The sequence below is a fragment of the Ornithorhynchus anatinus genome, chromosome 16 (genome assembly GCF_004115215.2).
Source record: "Ornithorhynchus anatinus isolate Pmale09 chromosome 16, mOrnAna1.pri.v4, whole genome shotgun sequence".
Lineage (NCBI taxonomy): Eukaryota > Metazoa > Chordata > Mammalia > Monotremata > Ornithorhynchidae > Ornithorhynchus > Ornithorhynchus anatinus.
Genome location: NC_041743.1, coordinates 24,680,097 through 24,694,940, shown reverse-complemented (window position 1 = coordinate 24,694,940; position 14,844 = coordinate 24,680,097). Strand labels below are relative to the sequence as shown.

At 47.6% G+C, this 14,844-nt stretch overlaps 1 protein-coding gene across 1 annotated transcript in view; it reads left to right on the top strand.

The window, feature by feature from the left end:
* Positions 1-14,844, top strand: part of GRK5 (G protein-coupled receptor kinase 5) — a 263,650-nt gene that overhangs the window by 105,815 nt on the left and 142,991 nt on the right. Inside the window, exon 2 of the mRNA XM_029080574.2 lies at positions 5,002-5,097. Coding sequence (XP_028936407.1) covers positions 5,002-5,097 — 96 coding nt within the window. The remainder of the gene's footprint in view (positions 1-5,001; positions 5,098-14,844) is intronic.

Genomic DNA, 14,844 nt, shown 5'->3' with positions numbered 1-14,844 from the left:
GAGGGGGAGACAGACATTAATAGGAATAAAATTATGAGTAGAATAAGATCTCCTAGGGCTTTTGGGTAAATCTGCCGTGGCTATTAGCCACCAGAGTCAGAAAGCCCAGTGATCCCTCCGGTTTCCTTTGTACACACCTACTCATTCATTGTCGTATCTATTGAGCGCTTACTCTGTGCGGAGCACTGTGCAACGTGCTTAGAAAGTACAGTTCGGCAACAGATAGAGGCAATCCCTACCCAACAACGGGCTCACAGTCTAGAAGGGACACCTGTTCCGACTTGGAGCTAGAATGGATCTCCGCACACAGTAATTGAGGCCCGTCGATGGTGATCGCAGCGGAACTCAAAGATCCGGGAAATTGTGGTGGCTTGGGTTCAGGCCTTGGTTCCCTGGCTTTTTGGGAAACTGAAAAATCCACTCTGTCCTCTCAGTAGAACGCCAGAAAGATGACTTCAGCTAAGTGTCCGGAGCCACATGCTGCTGAGGGGAGTTACAGTGGGCAGGAGACCTCTCTCTCCCAGGTCTCTCCCCCAGGAGACCGTATTTACCTCCCACCTGTATAGTCTCTCCCAGTGTTCAGTACAGTCCTCCTCACCCTGGAAGTGCTCAGTAAATACTATTACCACCTCAGAGAATATACGATATCAACACTCCACTGTCCATGGTCAGTCAGTTACTGTGGGGCCAGTGAGTTCCTGAATGGTTTTCCAGAGCTTCCACTCAGAGCGTGCGATGTCTTCCTGCTCTCAACTGTTATTATTTAGTCTCTGTCCCCGCGCTTAGTATAGTGTGTTGCACATAGTGTGTGCTTAACAAATACCACAGTTATTGTTAATTATCACTTTTAATACTAATAATTTGGAACCACGGGTCAGGTGCAGTTTTCATTGACAGATTTGGAGTTCTTCAGCATATCAACCAGTGCTGAGCTTCAGAGCACGTAACTGTTTTTAGTTAGATGGTTAAAAAAAAAAAAAAGTCTGGTTTTCCCTTTCTCAGAGTTGGCAATAACCTTTTAGGACTGAAAATATTCCTTGGAATTAAGTTGGTTGCTTTGGAGAATCAGCCACTCAATAAGTCAGTGATATTTACTGAGCACTTACTGTGTGCCCTGTGCTAAGCACTTGGGAGAACACAGTACCACAGGGTTGGCAGGAGCGATCCCTGCCCGCAATCACAGTCAATCACTCAATCATTGGTGTTTATTGAGTGCTCACTTGGGGCAGAGCACTGTACTAAAGCGCTTGGGAGAGTACAACACAACACTATAACAGAAACGTTCCCTGCCCAAAACGAGCTTAAAGTCTAGAGGAACGAGTCCCCTGAGGACAGTGACCGTGTCTAATTCCCACCTTCCTATTCTTTCCCAGCATCTAGTACAGTGCTCTGCACAGGGAACTTCATAAATACTATTATTATTATTATTATTAGGGGAAAACAGATATTAAAATAGATTATGGATAGGGGAAATAGTAAAGTCAAGAGATGTGGTAAGGTACCACCTAGCATTATCCAGCGGTATCTCTGTTAATTCATTTCCCAAAATGTTTATTTTCAGGGAGTAAGTCAATTCCTTTGATGAACTGATTTTGTATCATTTTGCCAGGTAATTTAATTTTTTTAAATGGTATTTGTTAAGCACTTACTATGTGCCAGGCACTGTCCTGAGTCCTGGGGCAGATACAGGATAATCAGGATAGACGCAAATGGGGCTCACAGTCTTTAATCTTCATTTTCCGGACAAAGTAACCTAGGTATGCACTGAGAAGTTAAGTGACTTGCTCAAGGTGACACAGCCGATAAGTGGCGGAGCCGGGATTAGGACCCAGATCCTCTGACTCTCAGGCCCGGGCTCTTTCACCTTCTCCAGTTTGTAAAGTGACCTGTCTCAAGGTGCTCAGAAGACCGGAGAACAATGAAACTAGATTGCCATGATGAACAGTAGCACTTGAAGATTAAATATGCCAAGTGAAAACCAAACAAAATCCTTAAAAGCCAAACATTCAGGAAGAAACTGAGACGTCTGGAAGCAGCATGTTTTGTTGGTGGTTACAAATGCAAGTCTCCAGTCACTTTTCCTTTAAAGGACCTGGGTTGATTTAGCCCAGATTAGAGGCAGCTGAGTAAAAAATGTATTAATGATCCAGTCTTCAAATACATGGATAAGCAGCGGTTGTTTTTCACTTCCCCTGAAACCCCCAGTGAGCCCTGTGGAGGACAGGGACTGGGTCCAATCTGATGATCTTGTATCTACCTCGGATCTTGTATCTACCCCGGTGCTTAGTACAGTCCTTAGCACATAGTAATCGCTTAATACGACTGGCAGTAAGACAGATTCAGATGAAATGTCAGGATGTCAGACCTGGCAGCGTTGTTGGTGACATTGGAAGAGTTCCATAAAGTGTACGCACCTACATTTTTGGGTTGGCTTTAAATGCCATTCTGCTCAGAGACGGGAAGATGTATTAAATGGTTTCCCGGTTTCTCCATTCATTCATTCATTCATTCATTCATTCATTTTAATATCTGTCATTAAACATTAAACTAGGTGAAAGATTGACTGTGAGAGAGAGAACAGTTGAACTAAAAACCTCTCTCAGTCTAATGGGAGGCAGGCAGAAAGATAATAATAAAAATAGTATTTGTTAAGCACTTACTTTGTGCCAAGTACCTTTTTAAGTGCTGGGGTAGATAAACGTTCATCAGGTTGGACACAGTCCAAGTCCCCCACGAAGCTGACTGTAAATATGATTGCATGAATGAATCCCCATTTGACAGATGAGGTGACTGAGGGCCAGAGAAGTGAAGTGATTTGCCCAAGGTCACAGAGCAGAGTCGAGGAGGAGCCGGGATTAGAACCCAGATCCTTCTGACTCCCAAGCCTGTGCTTTCTACACTAAACCGTGCTGCTTCTCTATTATCATTATTAGTAATAGTAATATTATTAGCATTACTGAGCAGATGCGGTGGCCCTGAAAAACCGGCCAGAATCCAAAGGCTGCTCCTTGGAGGGGCAGCTGAAGTGAAAGATGGTTCCGTTCCCTTCCCCTTCGTCTTCCTCACTGACATAAATGAGGGCACTCTGTTCCTTTCTTTCATTCATTCATTCAGTCATACTTATTGAGCGCTTACTGTGCTGCAGAGCACTGTACTAAGCGCTTGGAAGAGTACAACAGACCAATAAACAGACAATAATAATCCACTACAAGCTTCCAGTCTAGCGGGGAAGACAGACATTAATAGAAAGAAAGAAATGAGAGATAGGGACACAAGCGGTGTGGGGCTGGGAGGGGAGATGAATAAAGGGAGCGAGTCAGGGCCACGCAGAAGGGAGAGGGAGAAAGGGAACAGCCCAGTTGCGGGGTACAAGAGAGCTGGGACCTGAAGTCTGAATCCACTGCAGATGAATTATATATTAAGAATTATTGATATATGTTAATATCTGTCTCTGCTTCTAGACTGTAAGCTCACTGTGGGCAGGGAACATGTCTATGAACTCTGTTGAACTCTCCCAAGCGCTTAGTACAGTGTTCTGTGCATAGTAAGCGCTCAGTAAATACCAGCGATGATAATGATGGGATCAGTCAGTCGGTCAGTCAGTGGTATTTATTGTGCTGTTGCTGGGCACAGAATACGGTACTGAGCACTTGAGCACGGGCTTTGGAGTCAGAGGTCATGGGTTCGAACCCCGGCTCTGCCACTTGTCAGCTGTGTGACTTTGGGCGAGTCACTTCCCTTCTCGGTGCCTCAGTTACCTCATCTGTAAGATGGGGATTAAGACCGGGAGCCCCACGTGGGACAACCTGATTCCCCTGTGTCTACCCCAGCGCTTAGAACAGTGCTCGGCACATAGTAAGCGCTTAACAAATGCCAACACTTGGGAGAGCACCAGCGGCCTCTTCCAACTCAACGTTATTCAATTTATAATATTAGGCATTAAAATGATGTCTGTCTGTCCCTCTAGACTGTAAGCTTGTTGTGGACAAGGAGCGTGTCTACCAATTCTTTTGTATTACGCTCTTCCAAGCGCTTAGGAGAGTGCTCTGCCCACAGTAAGTGTTCAGTAAATAGCATTGATTGATTGGTCCCTTCAATAGTTCATTCAATAGTATTTATAGTATTTATGGAGCGCTTACTATGTGCAGAGCACTGTACTAAGCGCTTGGAATGGACAAATCAGTGACAGATAGAGACAGTCCCTGCCCTCTGACGGGCTTACAGTCTAATCGTAATCAAATAGTTATGGAAACTCAGGGCCAAATTGGTAGGGAAGCAGCGTGGCTCAGTGGAAAGAACCTGGGCTTCGGAGTCAGAGGTCATGGGTTCGACTCCCGGCTCTGCCACTTGCCAGCTGTGTGACTGTGGGCGAGTCACTTCACTTCTCCGTGCCTCAGTTACCTCATCTGTAAAATGGGGATTAACCGTGAGCCTCACGTGGGACAACCTGATGACCCTGTATCTCCCCCAGTGCGTAGAACAGTGCTCGGCACGTAGTAAGCGCTTAACAAATATCAACATCATTAAGTGAGTAGCCCAAGGTCACGCGACAGGCATGTGCCTGGATTTAGAATCCAGATCCTCCCACTCCCAGGCCTGTGCTCTTTCCACTGGGCTCCACTTCTTCCTCTCCTGCCTAACTCAGTGCTCTGCACAGGGTAGACTCTCAGGACAGTGTTCTGTGTACAGTAGACAGCTAGTCCGGTGCTCTACACGCTGCAGTTCAAAACACACTCCTGCTGCTCCTGTCCATGATGGTGGTAAATTCGGTAAGCTCTCTGAGGGCAGGGATCGCGTGTGCCCACTCTCTCGTACTCTCTCAGGTGTTTAAAGTGCAGTGCTCCGCTCAGAGTAAATGGTCAATCAGTGCCTCTGGTTGATTGCTGAGAATGTTGTTGTAATCCCGACAAGCGGCTGTTAGTTTGGGGCTCCGAATTAGAATGTTTCAGAAGAAGAAATTACGATCCTTACGTGGCTTCCCTGTTCTTTTTATTTCTCCAGGGGGTGGAGGAAAGCGCAAAGGCAAAAGCAAAAAGTGGAAGGAGATCTTGAAGTTCCCTCACATTAGCCAGTGCGAAGAGCTCCGAAGAACCATCGGTGAGTAGCGCCGCTCTTCTGTCGGGCCGGGATCCTGGGGTCTCCTGTCAGGGAGAGGCCGGGGACAGGCCAGGGACAAGGTTGCCGGACTTGAGACCGTGAGGACCATCGGTTCGGGACCCTAGGAGAAGCAACGTGGCTTAGTGGAAAGAGCCCGGGCTTGGGAATCAGAGGTCGTGGGTTTTCATCCCGGCTCCGTCGCTTATTGGCTGTGTGACTTTGGCCAAGCCACTTAACTTCTCCGTGCCTCAATTTCCTCATCTATAAAATGGGGATTAAGGCCGTGAGCCCCAAGTGGGCCAACCTGATTGCTTTGTATCTACCCCAGCGCTTAGAACGGTGCCTGGCACATAGTAAGCGCTTAACAGATTTCATCATCATTATTATTATTAAGGGGCCCGGTAGCACTGTGGCTCGCTGCCATCCCTCAGCGGTAAGCGACCACCCACAGCGTCTCCCACGAAAACCATTCGTTCATTCAGGTGTATTTATTGAGTGCTTACGGTGCGCAGAGCACTGAACAAAGCGTTTGGGCAAGTGCAGTACGATAATAAACAGTGACATTCCCTGTCCACCACGAGCTTCCCCCTCACCTCACCGACTCTCACCTGGGCCTTGGGGGCGGAGAGGCCCGGAGCGGGGATACCATGAGATCCCCAAGCCCCGAAAGAGCCCCGTCAGCACTTCTCCTCAGAAGAGCGACCTTCTCGGAGTTATCTGAGCGAGGATCTCCGTGGCTGCTTCATCGTGTGCGTCACCGACTCCACGATTTCACTGCCGAGCCAGGATGTGGTCGGTTCTCAGAACTTCCTGTGGATTGTGGCCCTCGCTGCCTCTCCCGCTCGAAGGGGCCTTTTACCTAGTGATACCTAGAACCTGGAAGGGGCGTCCCCAGGGGCCTGAAGCTTCCTGAGGAAAAGATGAGGGGTTAATAATAATGTCGGTATTTGTTAGGCGCTTACTATGTGCAAAGCACTGTTCTAAGCACTGGGGGGATACAGGGTGATCAGGTTGTCCCTCATCGGGCTCCCAGTCTTCATCCCCATTTTACAGATGAGGTAACTGAGGCCCAGAGAAGTGAAGTGACTTGCCCAAAGTCACACAGCTGACAAGTGGCCGAGCCGGGATTCGATCCCACGACCTCTGACTCCCAAGCCCAGGCTCTTTCCACTGAGCCACGCTGCTTCAGGCCTCCTGTAGCGGATAGTTTTCCCTCAAAAACATGAGCCCAAGATTCAGAAATGGTCGAGAAACCTCATTTCCAATCAGAGTGGCTCGTAGATATGAAAGCTGTAGACTGGGAGCTTGTTGTGGGCAGGAATGTGCCTATCTGTTGTTATATTGTACTCCCCCAAGAGCTTAGTACAGTGCTTTGCACACAGTAAGCGTCCAATAAATATGAATAAATGAATGAATATTGCTACTTCGGCCTGCCCAACCAACTTTGATTTTAATAAAACATTTTTGTTTTTAGCTCGCTGTGCGCAGGGACCATGTCTCCCACCTGTTTTATGTTATACTCTCCCAAATTCTTAGTACAGTGCTGTGCACACAGTAAGCACTCAATACGATTGATTGACGGATTTGTTAAGCACTTACTATGTGCCAGATACTGCACTAAGCCCTGGGATAGACACAAGACAGTCAGGTTGGACACGGACCGTGTCCTACATGGGGCTCCCAGTCTTAATCCCCATTTTGCAGAGGAGGTTACTGAGGCACAGAGATGCAAAGTGACTTGTGCAAGGTCATACAGCAGACAGGTGGCGGAGCCAGGTTTAGAGCCCAGGTCCTCCGACTCCCAGCCCCACGATCTTTCCTGCAGGCCCGGCTGCTTCAATGCTGCTTTTATGGTGGAAGCATAACAAACGCCTCAACACGCACTCATAAACACCCTTCATTTTCCCAAGCCACTTGCCCATTGGCCATAATGCATTCTCGGAACCCCTGGGAGGTAGCCAAGATAAGAAGTCACTTCTGGTCCGGTCAGTCAATCGATGGCATTTATGCAGCGCTTACTATGTAAATATCATGGAAACGATATCAGTAAATATCATTGATCGATCGGTCCCATCAATAGTTAAGCCGACTTATTCATTCCAAGCGCTTAGTACAGTGCTCTGCACATAATAAGCGCGCAATAAATACTATTGAATGAAATGAATGAATAGTTAAGGAAACTCAGGGCCAAATTGGTGAGTAGCCCAAGGTCACACGACAGGATTTAGAACTGGATCGAGTACTGTGCGCCTGGGAGTGTCCGGTACACCAGAATTAGGGTCACGTTCTCTGCCCATAACGAGCCCACAGCCTGGATCCATCAGTGAGGGGTTGTAGGTGACTGCAATAAGTGAGCGAATGGGATGCCTTACCGTTCCACCTCTCAGATTCAGCAATCGTTCCAACTCTTCCACTCCAGATCTGGAGAATCTGCAAAATGTTTTCTTCTTAAGGTCCCTCCCCTTGTGTTCAGATAAACAGCTGAAGGGAATGAAAAACGGGCAAAGGACAACTGATGAACTCGTATCTACTCCCGTGCTTAGAACGGTGCTTGGCACATAGTAAGTGCTTAACAAGTACCATGATTATTATTATACTTGCTGAGTTCTCTCTATGTGTCAGGCACTGGGGAAATCCATATCAGTCAGGGCGGGGACAGTCCCTGTCCCACACGGGCCTCACGGTCTAAGTAGGAGGGAGAAAAGGTTTCGAACCCCCATTTTACAGCTGCAGCAACTGAGGCACAGAGAAGTGAAGCGACTCGCCCAAGGTCACACAGCAGGTAAATGGGATTAGAACCCAGGTCCTCCGACTCCCAGGCCCGGGCTCTTTCCACCAGGCCACACTGCCACTGCCTCCCATCAGCAATCTTTACCAGCCACATTTTCCAGTATCTGGATACATAGGTGATTTTTTTTGGCCCTTAGACCAAAGTCAGGCAACATTTTCCAGCTCTTGTGGCACTCTCTCAAAGTTGGGCCAACCTGTGCCTTGTCTTCAGTCCTGGATTTCTTTTCTTCCCCCCTCCCTCTTTTGTTTATTCGACCTTGGCTTCTAGCAGGGAAAAGGCAACATTCCCAAGCTGCCCAGCTCCCGGGACTTGCACGTTAACCTTGATCCCTAAAGGATGTGCACGGCACCGGCACCCTCAGATGATTGATTTGTCGGTTTGTGATGAGCCTCTGCCTCCTCCTTCCCCCCCTTATGGTCCCTGCTCGATGAGCTTTCTAATCCTGGAATGCACTGGGGAATTGCAAAACTGGACTTCGGGATTGAGAGGTGGGGCACGGAGCAAAGGAAAATTAAAGAAGATGGAAGGTAGATAGCAAAATAGTAGCTTTGTCTTCGAGGATATTCCGCTTCTACAACTTGGCGGATCGCCGGAGATGATTTGTAGAGTTTAAAGAGCAGCTTGTCGGGGCGTGACTTTCCTCGTCTTAGCCCTTCTTTGCTGCCATTTTGTTTTGACGATGAAGGATCCAAGAGTTGTTTTCCTTGAGTGAGGCTCTCTGAGACGCAATCTCACACTTTCTGTGTTCCGTCTCGTTGGTTTCCAACACATCAGCATCCTCTCACCGTCGGAGCTTTCGGAGGTTTTGGGCATTGGAAGTGGGATTTGGGCTTTGCGATTTTCTTTTCGGGGAAACTTGAGGGATAGCGCTGTGTGCGGATGTTCCGATCAGCATCTGGACGAGAGTCCACAGGTTCGGCGGAACCATAAATCAGGCTTCAAGTGAAAATCACCTTTCAAGTGGATGTGCGAGAAATGTGTATATTTTAGTGTGAAAACGCTAATTCTTCTGTTCCACCAGAGAGCATTGAAAAGAGTCTGTGTCTTAAAAAAAAAAAAAAAAGTGCTGTGTGAAAAAAAAATCTGTGGAAAACAGGAAGACTGAAATAAACCAAGGGTCTCCAACCTGTGTTGACACAATTATGAGTCAGTTCATACCTTTTGGTTCTCCCTATGTTTACTGGAGGCTCTGTGTTTGACTCTCCATCATCTTGCTGTCTTGCTGAAAGGCCTTCTTAATAAAAGTCACTCTTCTGAACAGATATGAAACCAAAATGTTAGTAAGCAATGTTTTTAATAAATAAACCAAGTTTTGGATCGTCCTAGCTAGGGGGCTGTTTTACATCCTGCTTGCCTAGATGCAGCTTTTCTTTCCTGTAATTTTCATCCAGCATCTTTCTCCGAGAGATCTTATCATCGTCGTCATTCATTATTATTGCTTACTGTGCGTCAAGCACTGTTCTAAGCGCTGGGATTGGTACAGGTTAATCGGGTTGAACACAGTCCCGGTCCCTCGTGGGGCTCACCGTCCTAGTGAGACCCTGTTACACTGTGTGCCAGTTTTCTGGTCCCGGTCGGAAAGCGCCTTTGCCCTTGGAACGAGAGAAAACAGCCGACTCGCACGAATCCGTGGCAATTGGATGGAATCGATCACTGAAATCCACAGGAAGATGAAACGTCTCATTGTAGCTTATAGCTTTAACCAGAGAAGCAGCTTGACCTAGTGGATAGAGCCCGGGCCTGGGAGTCCGAAGGACCTGGGTTCTAATTCTGCCTCTGCCATTTGCCCGCTGCATAACCTTGGGGAAGTCACTTCACTTCTCTGTGTCTCAGTTGCCTCATCTGTAAAATGAAGATTAGGACTGTGAGCCCCATGTGGGACAGGGACTGTGTCCAACCTGATTTGCTTGTATCTATCCCACTGCTTAATCCATTGTCTGGAACATAGTAAGTGCGTAACAAATACCACAATTATTATTATTATTATTATTAATAATCTCCCCCCTCACTGAGCCATCTACATCGGAGCTACTAGCCAGGAAGTAAGACCAACCTGGGAATGTCACCATCTCTTTCTATCTTTCCATACTCCGGGAAATGGGGACTGATAAATGAAATAACTCAAAGGCGAGTCAGGAGGAAGATTAGACTCAAGCTCCGGTAATCCTCGCACATGATCCTGAATGGCGGCGAGCTGTAGAATGATGAATTGTGGACCCGTAAATAGAATTTTGGTTCTAAGCCTTGCCTTCCTAGGGGTGTGGTGTGGGTCTTGTGTGAGCAAATCCTTGAACTGCAGGGAAGCAGCTTAGCCTAGTGGTTAGAGCACGGGCCTGGGAGTGAGAGGACCTGGAATCTAATCCTGGCTCCTCCACTTATCTGCTGTGTGACTTTGAGCTAGTCACTCCACTTCTCTGGCCTCAGCTTCTTCCACTGCAAAATGGAGGTTCAATACCTAGTCTCTCTCCTACTTAGACTGTGAGCCTAACCTGTATCTACCCAGGGTTTAGAACAGTGTTTGTCACCTAATAAGTGCTTAACAGGAATATAAAAAAAACTTCCGCCCCACAACTCAGTGGCCACCTCTGTAAAATGGAGATCCACTTTGTCTGTGCTTTCCCTAAGAATAATAATAATAATAATAATGATGATGGTAGTTGTTAAGCCCTTACTGTGTCCCAGGCACTGTATGAAGCGCTGGGGTGGATACAAGCAAATCAAGTTGGACACAGTCCCTGACCCATGTGGGGCTCACAGTTTTAATCCCTTTTTACAGATGAGGTAACTGAAGCCCAGAGAAGTCAAGTGACTTGCCCAGGGTCACCCAGCAGACAAGTGGTGGAGTCAGTTTTAGAACCCGTGACCTTCTGACTCGTAGGCCCGTGCTCTTTCCCTTAGGCCAAGCTGCCTGTTCTCTGGACACAGTCTGCGATCCCCATACGCAACCTGACGACCTTGTATCCACCCCAGCGCTCGGTATGGTGCTTGGCACATAGTAAACACTTAAGAAACAGCACGATTTCTTTATTTAATTTACAGTGTGAGTTCCCAACAATTGCTGTAAAATAGTTTGAGTTACTTCGAGAAGACGGCGCAGATAAATGAAAGCCAGTGCTGTGAATATTCCGAGGATTCTTACTCATTATTGGTTAAGACAGTAAATAGTTTTTTGTTCTCTGCCCATCTCCTGTGTCCAAAACATGAAGAAACATTTGGCATCTAACAGGAACACTAAGTATCAGCTCCTCTTCCAAATGTTGGAAATGCAACTCTGACATGCCAACAGTGTCATTGTGGAGATGACCTGCAAATTGCTTGTTGCCCTTTTCATGATCCACAGAGATTAGCCTATCCTAAATGGGATTCCTGGGCTGTGGCGGCTGAGGGTGGGAAAGAAGGCATTTAGTTGCAGACTTCTTTCGGAGTTAGGATGGGCAGGATGGAAAATACCAGATTAATTGTTTACAAGTTTATTGTTCAAAGAAGAGGGTTGGAAGCCCCAAGTCAAATAATTTTTCAGAATGTCCAAACCTCTCGGAGGCTGGAACGTTGTCTTCGTGATAAAAGATTGTTGATGTCTGCAAATATTTCTCAATGACGCAGAAGGTTCTGTTGGTTAAAAGTGTGGAATTTTTATTTATTTTCTCCTGCCCATTCTGGGCTTTATTCTTTCATAAAAAAACAGTTTGGGTGAAAGAGTTGATTATTCCACCGTTTGGCAGATTTTTCTATCGAAACTGTCCAAAAGCTATATAATAAATCAAGCTTTTTTTTTTCCCCCCGAAGATTGAAGTCTGTGAGGAGGCTGTGCCGTAGACTCCGTCTGCTGTTTGTCGTATTACACCGACACGTGTTGCTCCTGCACCATCTCAGACGTAACGAGTTTAAATCAGGGAGAAATTTGATGTGGAAACTTTAACTCCTTCAGAAAAAAAAAAACGGTTCTGCCTGTTCCCGAGGGCCAGAAAGAAAGCACCAAAACACCGTCTCCATTTGTCCTTTACGTAAACATTTTCCCCATTGCGCTGGGCTTTAACGACGCCTTAGCACATACAGCGTGGAGCTGCAGAAATCTGTCCACTGGGGTTAACTTCTTGAAATTCGTCTGAGTACTTGTTCAAGGGAAAGCATATTTTCCATTTCTGCTTGGCCCAGAGGCTGCGATACTATTGTTTCCATACGGTGGAGGCCAGAGATGGATGAGTTTCGTAGGCTGGTCCGAAGGACAGGATTCGAAGCATCTCTGAGCATCCTAGAGGAGAGTTCTCGTCCTCCGTCTAAGGCCATCCACTCGTGCTCGATGTGGGCGGGGGACGAGTCTTCCAGTTCTCTTGTATTCTCCTGAGTGAGTCAGTCGATCGTATTTGAGCGCCTACTGTGTGCAGAGCGCTGTACAAAGTGCTTGGGCGAGTACGATAAGACAATAAACGGACACATTCCCTGCCCACAACAAGCTTACAATATAGAGGGGGAGACAGACTAAATAATTAGCATAGTACTTTGCACACAGTAAGCGCTCAGTAAATACGATTGATTCGGGGAGTATGTTCGTGGGAGGGAATTTAGAATTTGCTAGAGAGGCTGAGTGGGACACTGTCAGTCAGTTATATTTATCGAGCGCTTGCTATGTGCAGAACACCGTACTAAGCGCTTGGGAGAGTACAGTACAACAGAATCAGAAGACGACGTTCCCTCCCCGTAACGAGCTTAGAGTCCTGAGGGGGAGACAGACATTAATATGAATAAATTGTAATATATAATTTAAAGATAGCGCTCTGGGGCTGGGGTGGGGCAAATATCAAGCGTCCAAAGGTCATAGATCGAAGTGCATGGGTGACCCAGAAAGGAGAGTGAGCCGGGGGAAAGAGGCCTTGATCCGGGAAGGCCTCTTGGAGGAGATGTGACATCAGTGATGCTTTGAAGTCGGAGAGAGTGGTGGTCGGGCGTATATGAAAAGCGTGGGAGTTCCAGGCTAGGGGGAGGATGGGGGAAAGTGGTCGGCGGCGAGATAGACGAGATCGGGGCACAGTGAATAAGATGGCGCTAGGGGAGCGGACTGTGTGGGCTGACCTGGTGTAGGAGATTGGTGAGGTAGGAAGGGGAGAGCCGATTGACTGCTTTAGAACTGTCCCCCGTAGAATCAGAATGGCCCTCGCTGAATTGGGGAAGCTTTGCTTGAGTCATCTCGTTAATCGTGTTTATTGAGTTCGTTCAGTCGAATTTATTGAGCGCTCACTGTGAGCAGAGCATCGTACTAAGCGCTTGGGAGAGTACGATATACCAATAATGTGCTCCACGCAGTTTATGTTAACGTCTGATGAGAAGCAGCGTGGCTTAGTAGAAAGAGCGTGGGCTTGGAAGTCAGAGGATGTGGGTTCTAATCCAGGCTCTGCCACTTGTCTGCTGTGTGACCTTGGGCAAGCCACTTTACTTCTCTGTGTCTCAGTTACCTCACCTGGAAAATGGGGATGAAGACTGTGAGCTCCACGTGGGACAACCTGATTACCTTGTAGCTACCCCAGTGCTTAGAACAGTGCTCGGCACATAGTAAGCGCTTAAATACCATTATTATTATTATTATTATTATTATTCCCCTCTAGACTGTAAGACCCCTTTGGGCAGGGAATGTGTCTACCAACTCTGTTGAATTGTTGAACTACTTCCAAGGCCGTAGTCCAGTGCCCTGCACACAGTGAGCGCTCAGTAAATACCACCGATTGATGGATTGATTGAATGAGTGAGCAGTTGACGGTACGGTCGGCCTGACCCAGCCTGGCTCCCCGTTTTCGGGGTAGAGAAGCAGCGTGGCTCAGTGGAAAGAGCTCGGGCTTGGGACTCAGAGGTCATGGGTTTGAATCCCGGCTCTGCCACTTGTCAGCTGTGTGACTGTGGGCAAGTCACTTCACTTCTCCGGGCCTCAGTTACCTCATCTGGAAAATGGGGATTAGCTGTGAGCCTCACGTGGGACAACCTGATTACCCTGTATCTACCCCAGCACTTAGAACAGTGCTCTGCACACAGTAAGCGCTTAACAAATACCAATTTTTTTTAATTTTTTTTTAGGAAACCCAATAGCCATCGGCTACCCATGGTACATTCCATCTTCGGGCTTACTGTGTGCCACTTCAGTTATAATAGAGTCCATTTTTTAAATTGTCATAATGGATACCCTGTTCAGTGCGCCGCCTACAGTTGGTGATCAGGTCAGGGCTCTCCCCACAGTAGATGACCCAGTCAAGGCTCAACCCACAGAAGGTGATCGGGTCGGGGCTGTGACTACAGTGAATGACCCAGTCAGGACTCTGCCCACAGTAGGTGACCAAGTCAGGGCTGTGACCAGAGTAGGTGACCACATCAGGGCATTGCCCACAGTGGATGACCAAGTCGGGACTCTGCCCACAGTAGATGACCGGGTCAGGGGTCTGCCCACAGTAGGTGACCCGGTCAGTGGTCTGCCCAACAGTAGATGACCTCATCAGGGCATTGCCCGCAGTAGATGACCAGGTCAGGGCTCTTTCCACAGTGGTCTGCCCTCAGTAGATAACAGTGGTTTTTGTTAGGTGCTTACCGTGTGCCAAGCACTGTTCTAAGCACCTGGGTAGATACAAGGTAATTAAGCTGGACACTGTCCCTTTCTCGTATGATAATAATAATGTTGGTATTTGTTAAGTGCTTACTACGTGCAGAGCACTGTTCTAAGTGCTGGGGTAGATCCAGGGGAATGAGGTTGTCCCACGTGAGGCTCACAGTCTTCATCCCCATTTTACAGATGAGGGAACCGGGGCACAGAGAAGTGAAGTGACTTGCCCACAGTCACCCAGCTGACAAGGGGCAGAGTCGGGATTCGAACCCACGACCTCTGACTCCCAAGCCCGGGCTCTTTCCACCGAACCACGCTGCTGGGCTCACAGACTCAATCCCCATTTTCCAGATGAGGTAACTGAAGCCCAGAGAAG